The 13,711-nt window shown below is 40.0% G+C and overlaps 1 protein-coding gene across 1 annotated transcript; it reads right to left on the bottom strand.

The window, feature by feature from the left end:
- Window positions 1-2,891: 2,891 nt before the first annotated feature.
- Window positions 2,892-13,711, bottom strand: slc25a35 (solute carrier family 25 member 35). Its single transcript, XM_049591378.1, has 5 exons — window positions 11,468-13,711; window positions 11,312-11,377; window positions 11,074-11,226; window positions 9,740-9,874; window positions 2,892-6,808 (listed from the first exon to the last, which is right to left on the bottom strand). The coding sequence occupies exons 1-5, from the start codon at window positions 11,837-11,839 to the stop codon at window positions 6,638-6,640; spliced, it is 897 nt and encodes a 298-aa protein (XP_049447335.1). The 5' UTR covers window positions 11,840-13,711; the 3' UTR covers window positions 2,892-6,637.

Genomic DNA, 13,711 nt, shown 5'->3' with positions numbered 1-13,711 from the left:
CCCGTGGCTGCTCATTTTGTGGAAGCGAATCATCCTATTGCTTCATTGAAATACACAGGTACTGAGGAGGTTCCTCCCCAGAAGAGCTGGTCATTTAGAAAATCTCTCATCTAGGAGGGAACATTTCTACATACATTATTTGAACACTCTGGCACCAAATGGTCTGAATGTTGATGACGATTTGAAATGTTTTCTTTAACTTTTTGCTCTAGATAAATAGTGTCAGCTCTAGTGACAGAGACCAGGTGCAGCTTACGTTGCTAACGATGCCTTTTTAGAGGTTGATGTGCAGCTGATCTGTTCTTCTTCTTTTCTGTAAATATTGTGTATTGTGATGTTTGATCTCTGATGTGAATTTTGCAATCAGCTGATTTATTCACTTCTCTGCTGTCAAACATGCAGGTGATTAGTGTCAAATGCAGACCAGGTGTGTACACCAGGTGAGCAGATTGCTCACAGAAGGCTTTATCAGCCACTCCTTTTGGTGTCTCGTGTGTGTTAAGACTTGGCAAAGGCCCTGTGCCAAAATGTTGTCCTAAAGAAAATTCCTTTTTTACTTGGAGCTAAGTGTGCAGTGTTCCCTCCTTTTTCAAGTTTTCTACTCCATCGCCAGCACCTCAACAAGACAATGTGCGGTGTGCGTTACTCTTCTCCTACCAGTGTCACATACTGAACCTTTAAACTGGGGAAGAGTTGCAGTTGTGCAGCACATGTGCAAATCTCGATTCTGCCAGATGACTATTTTAATGATTAGTTTCTCTTCCTTGGTTAAAGGAACACCCCGATGATGTCAGATTTAAGTGTTTGCACTGCTGGCTGGGAACATTTTGTGTCAGCCCCTGAATGGTAATGATTATTGGTTAACTGGAATTTTTGTGGTGGTGGAGAGTTTTTCTTTTAGGCATCATGTGGTTCATTGCATAAGACTGAAAAATATTTGTGACAACATTTTGTAAGAAAAACAATCACTGTTGAGTTTTAAAAACTTTCTTTCTTCACTTTCAGTTACCACTCTGCCACTTTTTCATTTTAAACATTATTTATCAAGGCTCATGGAGCATCTTTCTTACTCACCCAGTACTGGTAATGGTTGTACTGTCAGCTGCTGAGCTGAAAGACAAGTGTTTTGCTTGGCGCTCCAGTAAATAATGTCAAAGACAATGACCTACATATAAGACTGAAAATATACTGGAACATGTTGTTTCCTTAGCACTAGTTTTGTTTGTAAGAACCCTTTCATGAAAGCCTCTGACTGGCCTCCGAGCTTCAAGTAATGACACCTGCTATGAACAAAAGGTTCACTGTTACTCAGCAACACTTCAGATATTTGCAGGAGTTCAGCCAAGACACACTGAAGTGACTGTGGCAGCACATGTTCACCAGTGACACATTAACCTTGTTTGTTTCCTTCTGACTTAACAAAAAGTACAGTGACTGCTCACATGAATTATCAGTTTCTTTACGGATTTTCTTACTTTCATAACTGTTGACCTGTACTGTGGACTGAATTTAATGATTCTTTGTCTCTGAACATCCAGTAATGAATAATTAACAGAGCTGTCACCTTCAGTTAAACATCTGTGCCAGATTAAAAACCTGCTCTCCTAGATTTCCCTCTGGAAGTGGTGTGACAACTTCAGGCTATTATGCTGGCATGTTTGCATCTCCCCACTGCTGACCTTCTGAAAGACACGCTTAATTTTCCAAAGCACAGCTCTGGCTATGACCTCACTGCAGTGGCTACTGTGAGATGCATGTGCCATCCCATAATGGCCCAGGTAGGAGACATGCCTGCTGTCATGTAGAAAAGGCTGTAAGTGATTCTTTGAGAATAGATGATGGAATGCTTTCACATATTTTGTACCTTCTCTATTTAGGTTCTTTCAAGTCACTGTGTACGCTGAACACAATGTGCCCTGTTTAAAGATCTGTAACACATGGTCTGAAGCGCATGACGCAAATGCAATCTGGGTGCAAAGTAAGGCGCAAGGGACAAAGAGATTGTATTTAGTCCCTCAGTTAATCATAGGTGTGTTTTTGGAGTAACATAAATTCAACCAATTAGAGTACTGTCTCCCATTCCCTTTCAAAACAAGGTGCGCCTGCTGCTCTCACTGCTTTTTGGCGGATTTGGCAAATTGGAGAAGCGAGCAGGTTTCTGCTGGGATCAATGCAGCAAGAGCAGTAATGTCACTGCAGCAAATATTGTGGGACATTTAAGCAGCGAAACTAGAAATTGTAATAAATTTGAAAGAGTTACCGGAGCTAAACTTTTAGTGTCTGAGATCATCAGTGAAGTTACGCTGCTCCTCGTGCGTAATAAGAATGAGATAATGTAATTCATATTTTCCTCATTAATGATGTATAAGTTCACCCACCCGCGGCCCATCCATGTGATTGAGGCGCACCGTACTATATAAATAATACGCCCTTTGAATAGCAGGAAAATACTACACTGTTTACACTAGACCAGGTTTTTATTGGTCAATGGCGCAGTTGCTTTCTCCTGTCTCAAAATAGCAGTACGCCAACAATGCACCTGATCACACAATGCGTGCCAGAGAGAACACCTGTGACCCGCTTTGAACCGGGTATAAAGCAGGGCCCAATCTGTCTGTGGTAATGGTGCACATGGTAAAGGCATTAGACATGTGAAGTGTTGCACTTTCGGTTCTCTTATAAGTCAGTCAGTGGGAAAATTCATCAGTTGGTCAAGATTGAATGCAGTGGTCAGAACATTACTCCAGTTGAGGAAATAAACCTCAAATTTGAGGAAATGAACCTCAAGTCAACATACCAAAAAGATGGAAGTGTTGGTTATAGTATGACAGAAGATCAACATTTTTTTTGTCTCATATTCAACTCGCATATGAAAGCAGGTAACGCCACAATGTCTGCCAATAAAAAATCTTTTATTTGCACTTCAAGTCCATGGCACAGAAATATTGGCTGCCCATATCAGGAAGTCTATTCTGTAACACATTCATAAAAAATTCTCAAGCTGCTGCAGGCAACATTCATTAATGTGACTCAGAACAGCTGTCGTGAAGTTTCATGACACACAAGTACTCAGAGACTTAACATTGGAACCATCTGCAAATAAAGTGACCAATTTTCAAATAAAAAGTATCAAAAATACATTTAGCATTTTGCATGTTTTTGACATCATCATCATCATGTCTTTCACAAACCTCCCTTTAATTTCAGAATGTTTACTTCCTCAGGCTCCTTCATCATATAAACTAACTAACCAGTAACATTTCTGTTTGTAGTCACAGCACCATTTACCTTAACAAAAATGGAGTTATCATAATGGCATGGCTATGGAAATGGCAGTATACCATGTTAAGAATCAGGTGTAATTGTTAATGTTTTTCACGCCTGGTTAAAACCTGACTGAGGGGTCCTTCTGGCCAGTAAACGTTCTCACAGTCTGGTTTCTAATCTGGTTTTTCTTTTAAGGAGTCATCAGCCAGTTTGGTACTTTCAGTACTTTTTGGTGTCTGAAACATCAGAAGTTGTGGCTGGCTTGATGTGAACGAAACAAATGGCACAGGATTTGGCACAAAGTTGATTTGACAGGAATCATTTCTGGTTCGACGTGCGTGAACTATCATTTCAAGGATTTTATAAAGGTATTGGAAAGACTATTAAAGTCTGCTTGATCCATCTTACTTATGATACTTGTTCTGAAAGTGTATAAAATATACTGTACAGCTAATACTGCTGCTAAGTACCATGTCCTAGCCCACTGGACTACTCATGATATATCGCACGCATTGTTCACGGTACAAACAAGCGTCATTGCAAGTTGCTTGTCAAGTATAAAAATGGCAGCGGCAGGAGAGAAAAAACTTCACTATCATAATACAAAATAAACTCCAGTAACATTTGTCTCCTGTGTTATCCTACGCAAGTTAAGAGGACGAATCTGTGTTCTTAAAGCTACTGTACATTTATCACAAGTGTCATGACAAGCACTGCTCGCATGTTGAAAGCTGTTCAGTCATTACTGAAATCACTAACTAATAATGTATTATTAAAGTCTCACCAGTCTGCAGAGTGTCCTGCACTTTATGAAGAAAGCATCAAATCTGGCTCACACCTTAGAGAGCAGCGTATTCTAAAGTGTCTTTGCAGAGCTCTGCTGTCTGCATCTGTACAACCAGATTGAACTAAATTTGTGGCTTCAACAAGTGTGTTCAACATGCAGCCAGAACAAAAAGCAATTGTTCCTGTAACCTGAGGTTCAGTTGACCTGAGACATAATAAAAGCAGTATTGTATTAGAAGCTGCAGAAGAGGCTGACAACTGGGATGACAGGTCTGTAACTCAACATCAGTACATGATGTTCCTGAATTTCCCCGTCTGACTGCATTCTCAAGCTACATTGGAAAATTTCCTGTTATAAAAAATGAACCCAGCAGCACACCTTGAATTGTGTGTTCACATCAGTCATCCAGGCTGAGAACGTGTCACTGATTTTCCATACTTATGTCATATCATATAACTACTACTAATACTTTATATAACTGCTGTCTGCTACTAAATTCAACATCATGTCTCACTCAGTAAAACTCCAATAAAAATGTTTAAGGCAGACAAGCGGAGCATCAGCTGGGAAACATCATGACTTTAAATGAAGCTAAAATTACAAGAGAATTATGTTAAATGTTTGCTGAATGTGTTACTGCCTGTTTACGAGTCATCATAAATCATAAATCATCTTTTAAAGGGAGTAAATGTTTACTGCACACTGGCTCAGGCACTGTTAAACTAACAATATGTAAATGGAGCAAGACAAGCTAATCTCTAACACGCTTGGTTAAAAAGGAACACACAGACGCTTTGAGAGGTATGATCACATTATCCAGTCTGAGGTGAGGTGTTTTGGTTCTCAATCGCTCGAGGAAAACAGGTACGTGTACTGTTAGTTAACTGTTACCACTGGAAAACGTTGCCTGTAGCTACACCCATAATTCACCCAAGTTATCATATCAATAACATGGATGACTTTAAAGCTTAAAATGTTCATTTCATGGTGCTATTCAGCTAAACTGTACAGTCTTCAAAGAACCATGACTCATCATTTACTACTACAACTAGGTAAAACACTGAGGAAGCTCATGCTGGCCTGGAGAATGTAAAATTACAATATGTACATGATGTTAATGTGAACTCCTCTGCTCCCAGCCCCAATAACCTGCTGGACATCATATCATCACTTACATCAATGACTTCATACTTTAAGATTTTTTTTTTTAATTTATTTTAAAAAAAAAACAAAACCCTTTATCTTGGATTTAAGTACTTTTCAAAGGCCATGAAAACACACTGATATATGATCAATAAGGGGTTAAAGTTAGTGTCAATAAAAGAACAATCAATACTAATAACGTAATTGTTAGAAAATATATTACTACTCAGACAGGAAGGACGTTTCTCAAAACACACACTGTAAGAATTTATATTACACACAGATGGTAATAATGAACTTAAAGTCAACTAACTTTACTTTTTCAGTTTAAAAAGGTTTATACTTCAATCATAATATATAATATAGACAGAGAAAGATTAGCAGAAACAGGTCAATTAACCACCACCTATATGAAAGACATTTTTTTTGTACCTATGTGATGCAAACATGTAACTTATCTCCTTAAGGTGCTCAGAGAGGTGAATCCTCCTCAGTGTTTCTGGCTCTATTATCGAGGTGCATTCACAGGTAGATGTAAAACTCAGTTTTATTACAGTTCAGGTCGTTCCTTATCTTAATAATAATATGCAGAAAAAAATAAAGAACATGGAGGTAGTCTTATCAAGTGGACACGGAGAGTTATTTTACTGTCACCATGTTAAAATGACATGTTCTCATTTTTGCCATAGAGAAGAAGACCAGATTACCTATGCTGCATTATTTATTAGTCATCAAGGACTTAACGTAAAAAGGTAAGACAGGTTCATATTGTGTTGCCATTTCTCTCCCTGTCATGGGAGTAGTCTCACTTTATGCTCATCACTGCAATAACTCATTTTGTTGGTCATTACTACACCCCACGGGTGTAACACAGTAAACATTCATGAAAACGTTGCCTATAACTCCTGTTTTGACACTTTGACTGGACAAACTTTATGCTTTGTTCCCCTACCTCATCACATACGTGTTAACCTGTGTTAACTACACGGAGCAGCTGCCACAATTTGCACCAATCATTTCACATTGGAGTTCCTCATTTTCTAAAACTGTGAGCCACACTTGATGCTTTCTCCGGAGAGTTCATAGTTGTGTCGAGTGCAGTTTTTAAAAATCTTTTGGAATGACATAACTGAGGTGTTTAAGAGCTATATAAGAGCCATGATGTTTGACATATACTATACGGTATATGAGGTCTATTGTGTAATCTGTTAAGTTCCTATGTGGGTTTTCATATATGCAGTGTTGACATTTTTGCCTTCTTCCTGACACATTTTGACTGCAATGATGAGTTCTCTTATTGGATTGTAAAATGCTACCTTTGCCCCTTCTGTTCCCACCATCCTTTAACCTCATATCAGTATCCTCATTGGATGAGGATTAATTTCACCTGCGCACTCAGAGCTTAATGAGTTACCCATTCCAGATTCCTTGTCCCTGGTGTTATCTGATCTTCTGGTACACTTTGCGTAGTTCATCCCAGAAGAACAGAGACAGAATGGTGTGTGGGCCCAGCCGGAAATAAGAGGCTCCCAAGCCTTTGTAAAGTCCCAACAGGCCCTCCTTCCTCAGCGTCTTTGTAAAGCAGTCGGGGAATCCTTTGTAAAGCTGACCCTAAATGAGACATGAAAGTCACATGAATGTCTCAGCCGGATGTGATGAGTGTTTGAGCTCTAAAAATCAATTGAACAGATACCAGAGATATGACGAAATCTGGCAACTACATTACCCACAATTCTACTCGACTGCCAACAGTTCGTTCAGAGATTCAGGTGTGTTATGCTAGTAGCAGCTAGCCTTACGAACGTAGCAATGAGGAGTGAGATTTAGAGGTCTGTAAGCTTCTGTCTTCAAAGCCCCAGAGATTTTCCTTTTAAACTTGTAGTCTTCAGCGCCAACTGAGGGTGACTCAAGTGACATCACTCGAGGCAACCTGAACCCCTTCTGGAGCCAACAAGCTTTTATGCAACTTTTTGTCACATATTTCAGTCCTGACTGAGTGACACCGCTGGTTACCGGTGGTAACCGCAAGTAGGGCTGAGTGATAAAACGATAAAACAAAACACACAATATAATTACTCATTCTTATTTCATTTATAACGTTCATTTATACAACCATTTCATTGTATATTGTATATATTTCAGATTGTCTACTTTACTATTTTATTATTTATTTTATTCTATTGTCTACTTTAATATTTTATTTTATTTTATTTTAATGTCTACTTTAATATTTTATTTTATTTTATTTTATTTTAATGTCTACTTTAATATTTCATTTTATTTTATTTTAATGTCTACTTTAATATTTTATTTTATTTTATTTTATTTTATTTTAATGTCTACTTTAATATTTTATTTTATTTATTTCATTGTCTATATTGGTATTTTATTTATATCTTCATCTTTATCTCTTGTTTCCATTCATGCTGTATTTCTATTTCTACTTTGCACGGAGCATTGGAACAAAAACAATTTCCCCCCGGGGATTAATAAAGTATTCTGAATATGAATCTGAATCTGAATGGATAACGATAATTATCACGATTATAATTTTCCTACAGATGTTTGATAAATGTTCAAAATAACAAACCACGCAAACACCAGATGAGAAGGGCGCAAATGCAGCTTAAACACTGGTTGCCAGCTGCAGTTAAACAGCAGAAGAAGACGAGACCAGCCACCAAGGCTTACTGTCACCAAGGGAATTTGGACAGTGATGTAATAACGTTACAACATCACTCACCTGTTGAATTAAGGGTGTATTATGACCAAACCAGAGCTGGTGATTGTTGGAACAGCGGGCCAACGATTTGGGTGAGTTTTATTTTGCCTCTGCTGAGTTTGAATGAAGTGTATTTTACAGTGAGTTCACGAGGCAATCAAGCAAACATTCTTAGCTCAGTTAAACAGAGAAACTTGAAAACAGGTGTAAGAATCATACCTTTCTTGACATTTTGTGACTCTACATTGATATCTGTTTGGACATAAAAAGCCAAGAGAACTTGTGGAATGTCGCAAACTCACAGGTTTTTGGGGGAAGGGGTGGGGGAGGGTTAGCACTGCATACAAATACCATCATATCGTAAACCTCGCTGACATTTCAGGAAGGTGTAAAGGTATGAAAAAGTACATACTGCCCAAGTGCTGGTCCTCTGTTTGACAAGTGTTTGTCATGTTCTAACAATAAAGATAAGTTCAAACCACAGTTAAAGGTATGGTTTATTGAACTTTCACTCAGGAGCAAAAAACAGCCTTTTAACTTGAAAGAAATAATGATTTGACTTTGTTCAGATTAATTATCAGAATTGTCTGATAACAAAATTCTTAACGTGATAATATTTCTGGCCTTATCACCCAACCCTAACAGAAGGTACGTTTTAACATCACAGGTTAGAGATTTGTTTGACATTACTGGTGTATCAACCTCTGAGGAAAGCAAACACACCATGAGCGACCACTGTTTCAGAAATCCAACACAATAGGCCCGTTTCCACTGAAGAAGTTCCTGGTACTATTTGGGGGCAGGAACTACTACAGGAACGTCCTCTCACTCGGCCCTCTCAACCGCCGTGTCTCCACTGAGAGAGCGGAGTAGGAGGAAGGTTCCTGTAAAGTTACCGGGCTCTGGATGTGACGTAATCATTGCGCAACCATTTTGACCGGGGCGACGTAGGGACGTAGTTAGCTGTTAGCCGTTAGCGGTGTCTGTATTAACTCAATAACTCAATAAACGGTCCGTGATAAAATATTTTTTCCAGCGGATGTCTTAGTTACAACATGATTGAGCTAACTGGAGTAGTTTCATGTCGTATCCGACAATGGGAGGCTTTTAATAGATGACGTCCTGATGTTAGCTTTGCTAAGTGTCCCTGTCAGCTGATGCTTTCTAGACATCGTGATTTCCCAAAACTGAATAAATACCACACATAGCAACACAAAACTGCGTTGCTAGCTCAATCATGTTGTAACTAAGATACCCGCTGGAAAAAATATTTTTTTTACGGACCGTATATTGAGTTAATGAGTTAATACAGACACCGCCAACGGCTAACAGCTAACGGTTAGCCCAGCTAATCTACGATAACCATAGTAATTACAAAACGTCACATCCCTTCTTGAGTATATCCAATCAGTACCAAGTAATCCCCAAGCCCCAGCCAGGAGTCTTTCGGGGCCGTTCTGAGTACCTACCCCGAGGCAGGGACTTGTTTAGCCCCCGTAAAAGTTCCGTAACTCTGTCCTTCGGGGGTGGCTCCTGCGGTGGAGACACGCACCAACGGCCCCGGCCCCGTAAAATTACCCTGAAGTTCCTGCGGTGGAAACGGGCCTAAGTGCAACTTGTGAATTTGTTTTTAGTGCAGCCAGGAATCTCGGGCAGGAGTGGCGGACCCCGCCAGTTACAATAAACTACCATACAGAGAGACAATTTCAGAATACGAGTACACTGAAAAACTACTGCTGGGAAAAAAAGTCAACTGTACAGAGTATCAAAAAATGGGATTTGATAAGATGAAACTTATAGGAATGAAACTCTCTCCTCACCTTGCCCAAATGATCCACAGGCTGGTTGTAGAGCCGCGTGCTCACGACATCAAAAGGTGTCATAGCCGCCACCACCACCACGCTGCTGATCATGCCGGCACTCAAAGCCACCAACCAGCTGTCCTTTGGGAACACCTTGGGAAGAAGAAAATAATGTGGTGAGGTTATCAGACCATAAGGATGTGTGAGGCGCAGTACGACAGAAGTGAAAAATGACTGAATGTAGCACACTCTCGACACCAGCACAGGGACATTAGATAAGTATGCTCTATCATCATCAGGGTACCACCATGTGCGCTGCCACTCCTAATTTTACCTGATCTCCTGAGGAACAGAAGCTCTAATATTAGAAGTTACACACACACACACTCTCCAGCAGCTACAGTTAAGGCTGTTTTCTATGGGAACGTGATGTTTTACAGCATTAAAGTATCTATAAAACACAACTTCATTACATGTCAAGCTTCATACAGATGGCCAAAAAATACTACACACAACACAGTGTCAGTTAAACACTTTTTCCCTCTTTGGAGGACTTATACTTGCACCCTGACTCACCCACCAACCAACCAATGTATCACAGCTCAAGGAAGTGATACGAGGAAACTATAAACCAGAACATCTGGATTGTTTTCTTAACTGGAAATGAAATGAATACTGCTCAGTGACTGTCATCGCTCTGGCTTTTAGTATGAAAGAGCTTCAGACTGAAGCAGCAACTGACACCCAGTTAACTGGTGCTCCGGTTGTGTAAGCTCCACAGCCAGTGGGGCCAGTAAAAGGTGTCAGATTTCTATTCCAGAGGGGGGCTATGCCTGGAGCTTTGTCCCTGCCTCAATGACTGCTTATGTAATGTGTGCATAGCTACTGACTACAAATTATCTCCTCTCACGCTTGTGACTAATGCTTGTTTTCAAGATCAGTGAATCTGCTATTTTCTCAATTAAGTCAAGACTCTAGATAACAACAGCCAATAGTTCCCATGACAGGTTTCCAGAGCCTGATGTGACGTCTTTGCGCTGCTTGTTCTATCCGTCCAACAGTCCTCAACCCAAAGATGGAATTTACTATCATTTGACTCAAAGAAAAGCAGTAAATCTCAACATTTAGAAGCAGGAACCAGCTAATGATAGCAGCTCTGCGTGAGTTATGCCAGACCCCACAAAGAGATGTTCATTCTTGAACTGTACGGTCACAAGAAGGAGACGCAAACATGCTGATAGAATGAGGAAACAACACCCCCCCCTCGTCAGCCTGTTTCCCCTCACCACCTCTGATGTTTACATGATTTCAATGTTGAGATTTCTCCTCAGCGAGCGGCAAAATATTCTAACCTGTAGGTCAATCACAAGCTCCTTGGAGGAGGAGAAGGTGGAGAGTTGTGCAGCGGACCCCACGCTGACCCTCGGCACAGCAGCACTGGAGCCCCTCCACAGTCCCAGAATGCCATGCTGTCTGTAGATGGCTGACAGAGCGTGCACCATCCCCTGACAGGAAGAGGAAGAACACGTGAGGACAATGTTGATGCCTGTGACTCACACTGAACACCACCTGTTTGGGCTGTCTGGGTACCTCATGTTGATACTGATGCCCAACTGCAATAGAGGAGGTAGCCTGGCTCTGCAGATGAGTCTTCACCTGTCAGTGGAGACAATTTGTGTTTACTTCAGGTGACAGCTCGCCTTGAAACGTCACAGTACACATTACATGAAGTGTGCAGCTACTGACCAAGTACACAGGACTTCCCATCACGGCTCCCACCACTCCAGCCAGGGCCCCTGCTATGGTGGTTTTGGCCGCGCTGACCCTTCCATTAGTGTGGATGTAACCAGAGGACTCAATGATGGCGTACGAGCCGAGCCTGACTCCATTCATACAAAACTGATAGACCAGCCCGGGTACCAGTCCCTTCTGTAAGCCGGCCAGTCCGTCCACTTTCCCGATGGTGTAGAAAGCGTGGAACACGTTGCGGTAGTAAACCTGGTAGGAGCCCCGGCTCTTGAGCTCTCCCTGAAGCTGCATCCGCGTCTTGACCACCTCCAGCGGGTTGGTGAACAGACAGGCTCCGCAGGCCGCCGCTCCGCTCAGCACGAAATCCATGGTGACCGTCCAGACGGAGGGAGGGAGGATGTGTTCAGGCCGGCTGCTGACAGTCCGACCTGTCCTTCATGGCAGAGGAGGTTTCAGCGGCGTTTCCTCCTCCCCCACGAACACACACTCACACACTCACACACTCACCACACACCAGCTGAGTCGCCCACGCGCAGACATTGGAGTAGTTCAAGAGCTCCTCGTAAAGTCGTAATTCCCAATTCCAGTAGTAAACATTACTTTTTTTTAATCTTTATTAAGAAATACAAAAATGCAATGACACCCGCCGGTACATTCAGAGGCAACATTTCAGAATATCATATTACACAAATACATTAAAAAGAGCAAATAAATCCAAAGTCTTAACGGCTTCCATATTAGTGGTGGTTTTTGATAAGTGTATTGACATTTGTGGATATGCCATTTGGCTAACAGTATAATAAGATCAATGATATGAAATTGTTTGTTTTTTTCCGCAGATGGATAGTCAGTGGAGCCAAACAATATATGTTCAAAGCAAAAAGAAAAATGTGGTTCAGTACAAGTAGAAATCAAGTTGCAAATATCTTCCCATAATTTGGTAGAGAAAGGGCAAGAGCAAAATAAATGAAAAACATCTTCAGAGTCTCCTTCACAGAAAGAGCAACTGACACCTATAAAAAACTTTTAGATGGGTAAAATCTGTGAATCATTTTAAAAGATACTTCTTTTACTTTATTATTTCCTCTCTGCACCTTATGTACGTACCCTTTTCAATCTGTGCTTTTTGGACTGTGCCTACTTATTGTCATTTTATCTTGTCTTTTTGTGTTTTTATTTTCACAAAGTTTTATATATTTGCTTTGGTTTTTTTTTTTGCACTGAAATGGCCTGCACCTTACCTTTCGTTGCACTTGTTGCAATGACAATAAAGAAACTCTGAATCTGAATCTGATCTGATTTATCATATATCTATTCCAAATCTTTTTCCAGTCAAGGTTATTAACAAAGTTGTTCCAATAAGCTACCACATATGGAACTGATACGACTTCTTTCTGAAATAATGAACGTATATGAAGATTACTACTGCGTGTTGAAGATAAACAAATTTGACTCATTTCAAGTTTGGTTGGATCAATGGATAATACTGTTGGATTCTGTCCTGCTGTACTTTTAAATAACATAATTACTCTAGCAGGGATTGCACTTATAACAATATTAAATTCACTAATAGGAATTACGATACTATATTTTAACATGAAGTCTTGATGTGTCATTAGTGATCCATTTGAATTAAACAACTGATGAACCAAAAGTATGTTGTGAGTAAACCAATAAGGGTAAAATAAGGATTTGTTTCTATATGTGATGTCTTTAGTCAGCATTACTTGTCTGTGAGTCAGTCAGTTTCTTTATGTAGCCTATAAATTTATTTTAATTTCTAATTCTGTCATTTTACTGTAACTTTACTGTAACTTTGCGTTGTGGGTATTATTGTCTTTAGAAATCAAAATACATCTCCCTTTAAATTTCAATTAGTCTTTGAGGAGGAAAAAATCGAATTAATTAGTTGACTATATTTATATGCACACACCGAGAAAAATACAAGCACTAGACATTTTTTAAGTCACAGAGGACAATCCTCATCTTCATGTTTAGAGATCAGAGTGTCTAATTTTATCAGTGACACTGTATCACCATTTTAACTATTTTATCCTGACTCTGTTTCCACTCAGTTTTGGACACGAGAAGAAAAGTTACACTGACCAACAACGGTTGCTTTTAAACCTCCCAGAAACCAACACTGCATGTTCTTTAAGTGTGGCATGCTTATTGAATTTAGCTAAAAACCTACCACACACACACACACATATAAACCTACTATAGATAGATAGATAGATA

This window comes from Epinephelus fuscoguttatus, linkage group LG12, assembly GCF_011397635.1.
Source record: "Epinephelus fuscoguttatus linkage group LG12, E.fuscoguttatus.final_Chr_v1".
Lineage (NCBI taxonomy): Eukaryota > Metazoa > Chordata > Actinopteri > Perciformes > Serranidae > Epinephelus > Epinephelus fuscoguttatus.
Note: the sequence above shows the minus strand (reverse complement) of the source record. Positions and strands in the feature narration are given on the sequence as shown.

What these genes read in the sequence shown, in the direction of transcription:
- slc25a35 (XM_049591378.1), bottom strand. Translation starts at nt 11,839, where the DNA reads ATGGATTTCGTGCTGAGCGGAGCGGCGGCCTGCGGAGCCTGTCTGTTC. An exon ending in AGCTTGTGATTGACCTACAG is followed by an intron (nt 9,875 to 11,073) that starts GTTAGAATATTT and finishes CTTCTTCCCAAG; the next exon opens with GTGTTCCCAAAGGACAGCTG. An exon ending in CTGTGGATCATTTGGGCAAG is followed by an intron (nt 6,809 to 9,739) that starts GTGAGGAGAGAG and finishes TGTCTCATTTAG; the next exon opens with GGTCAGCTTTACAAAGGATT.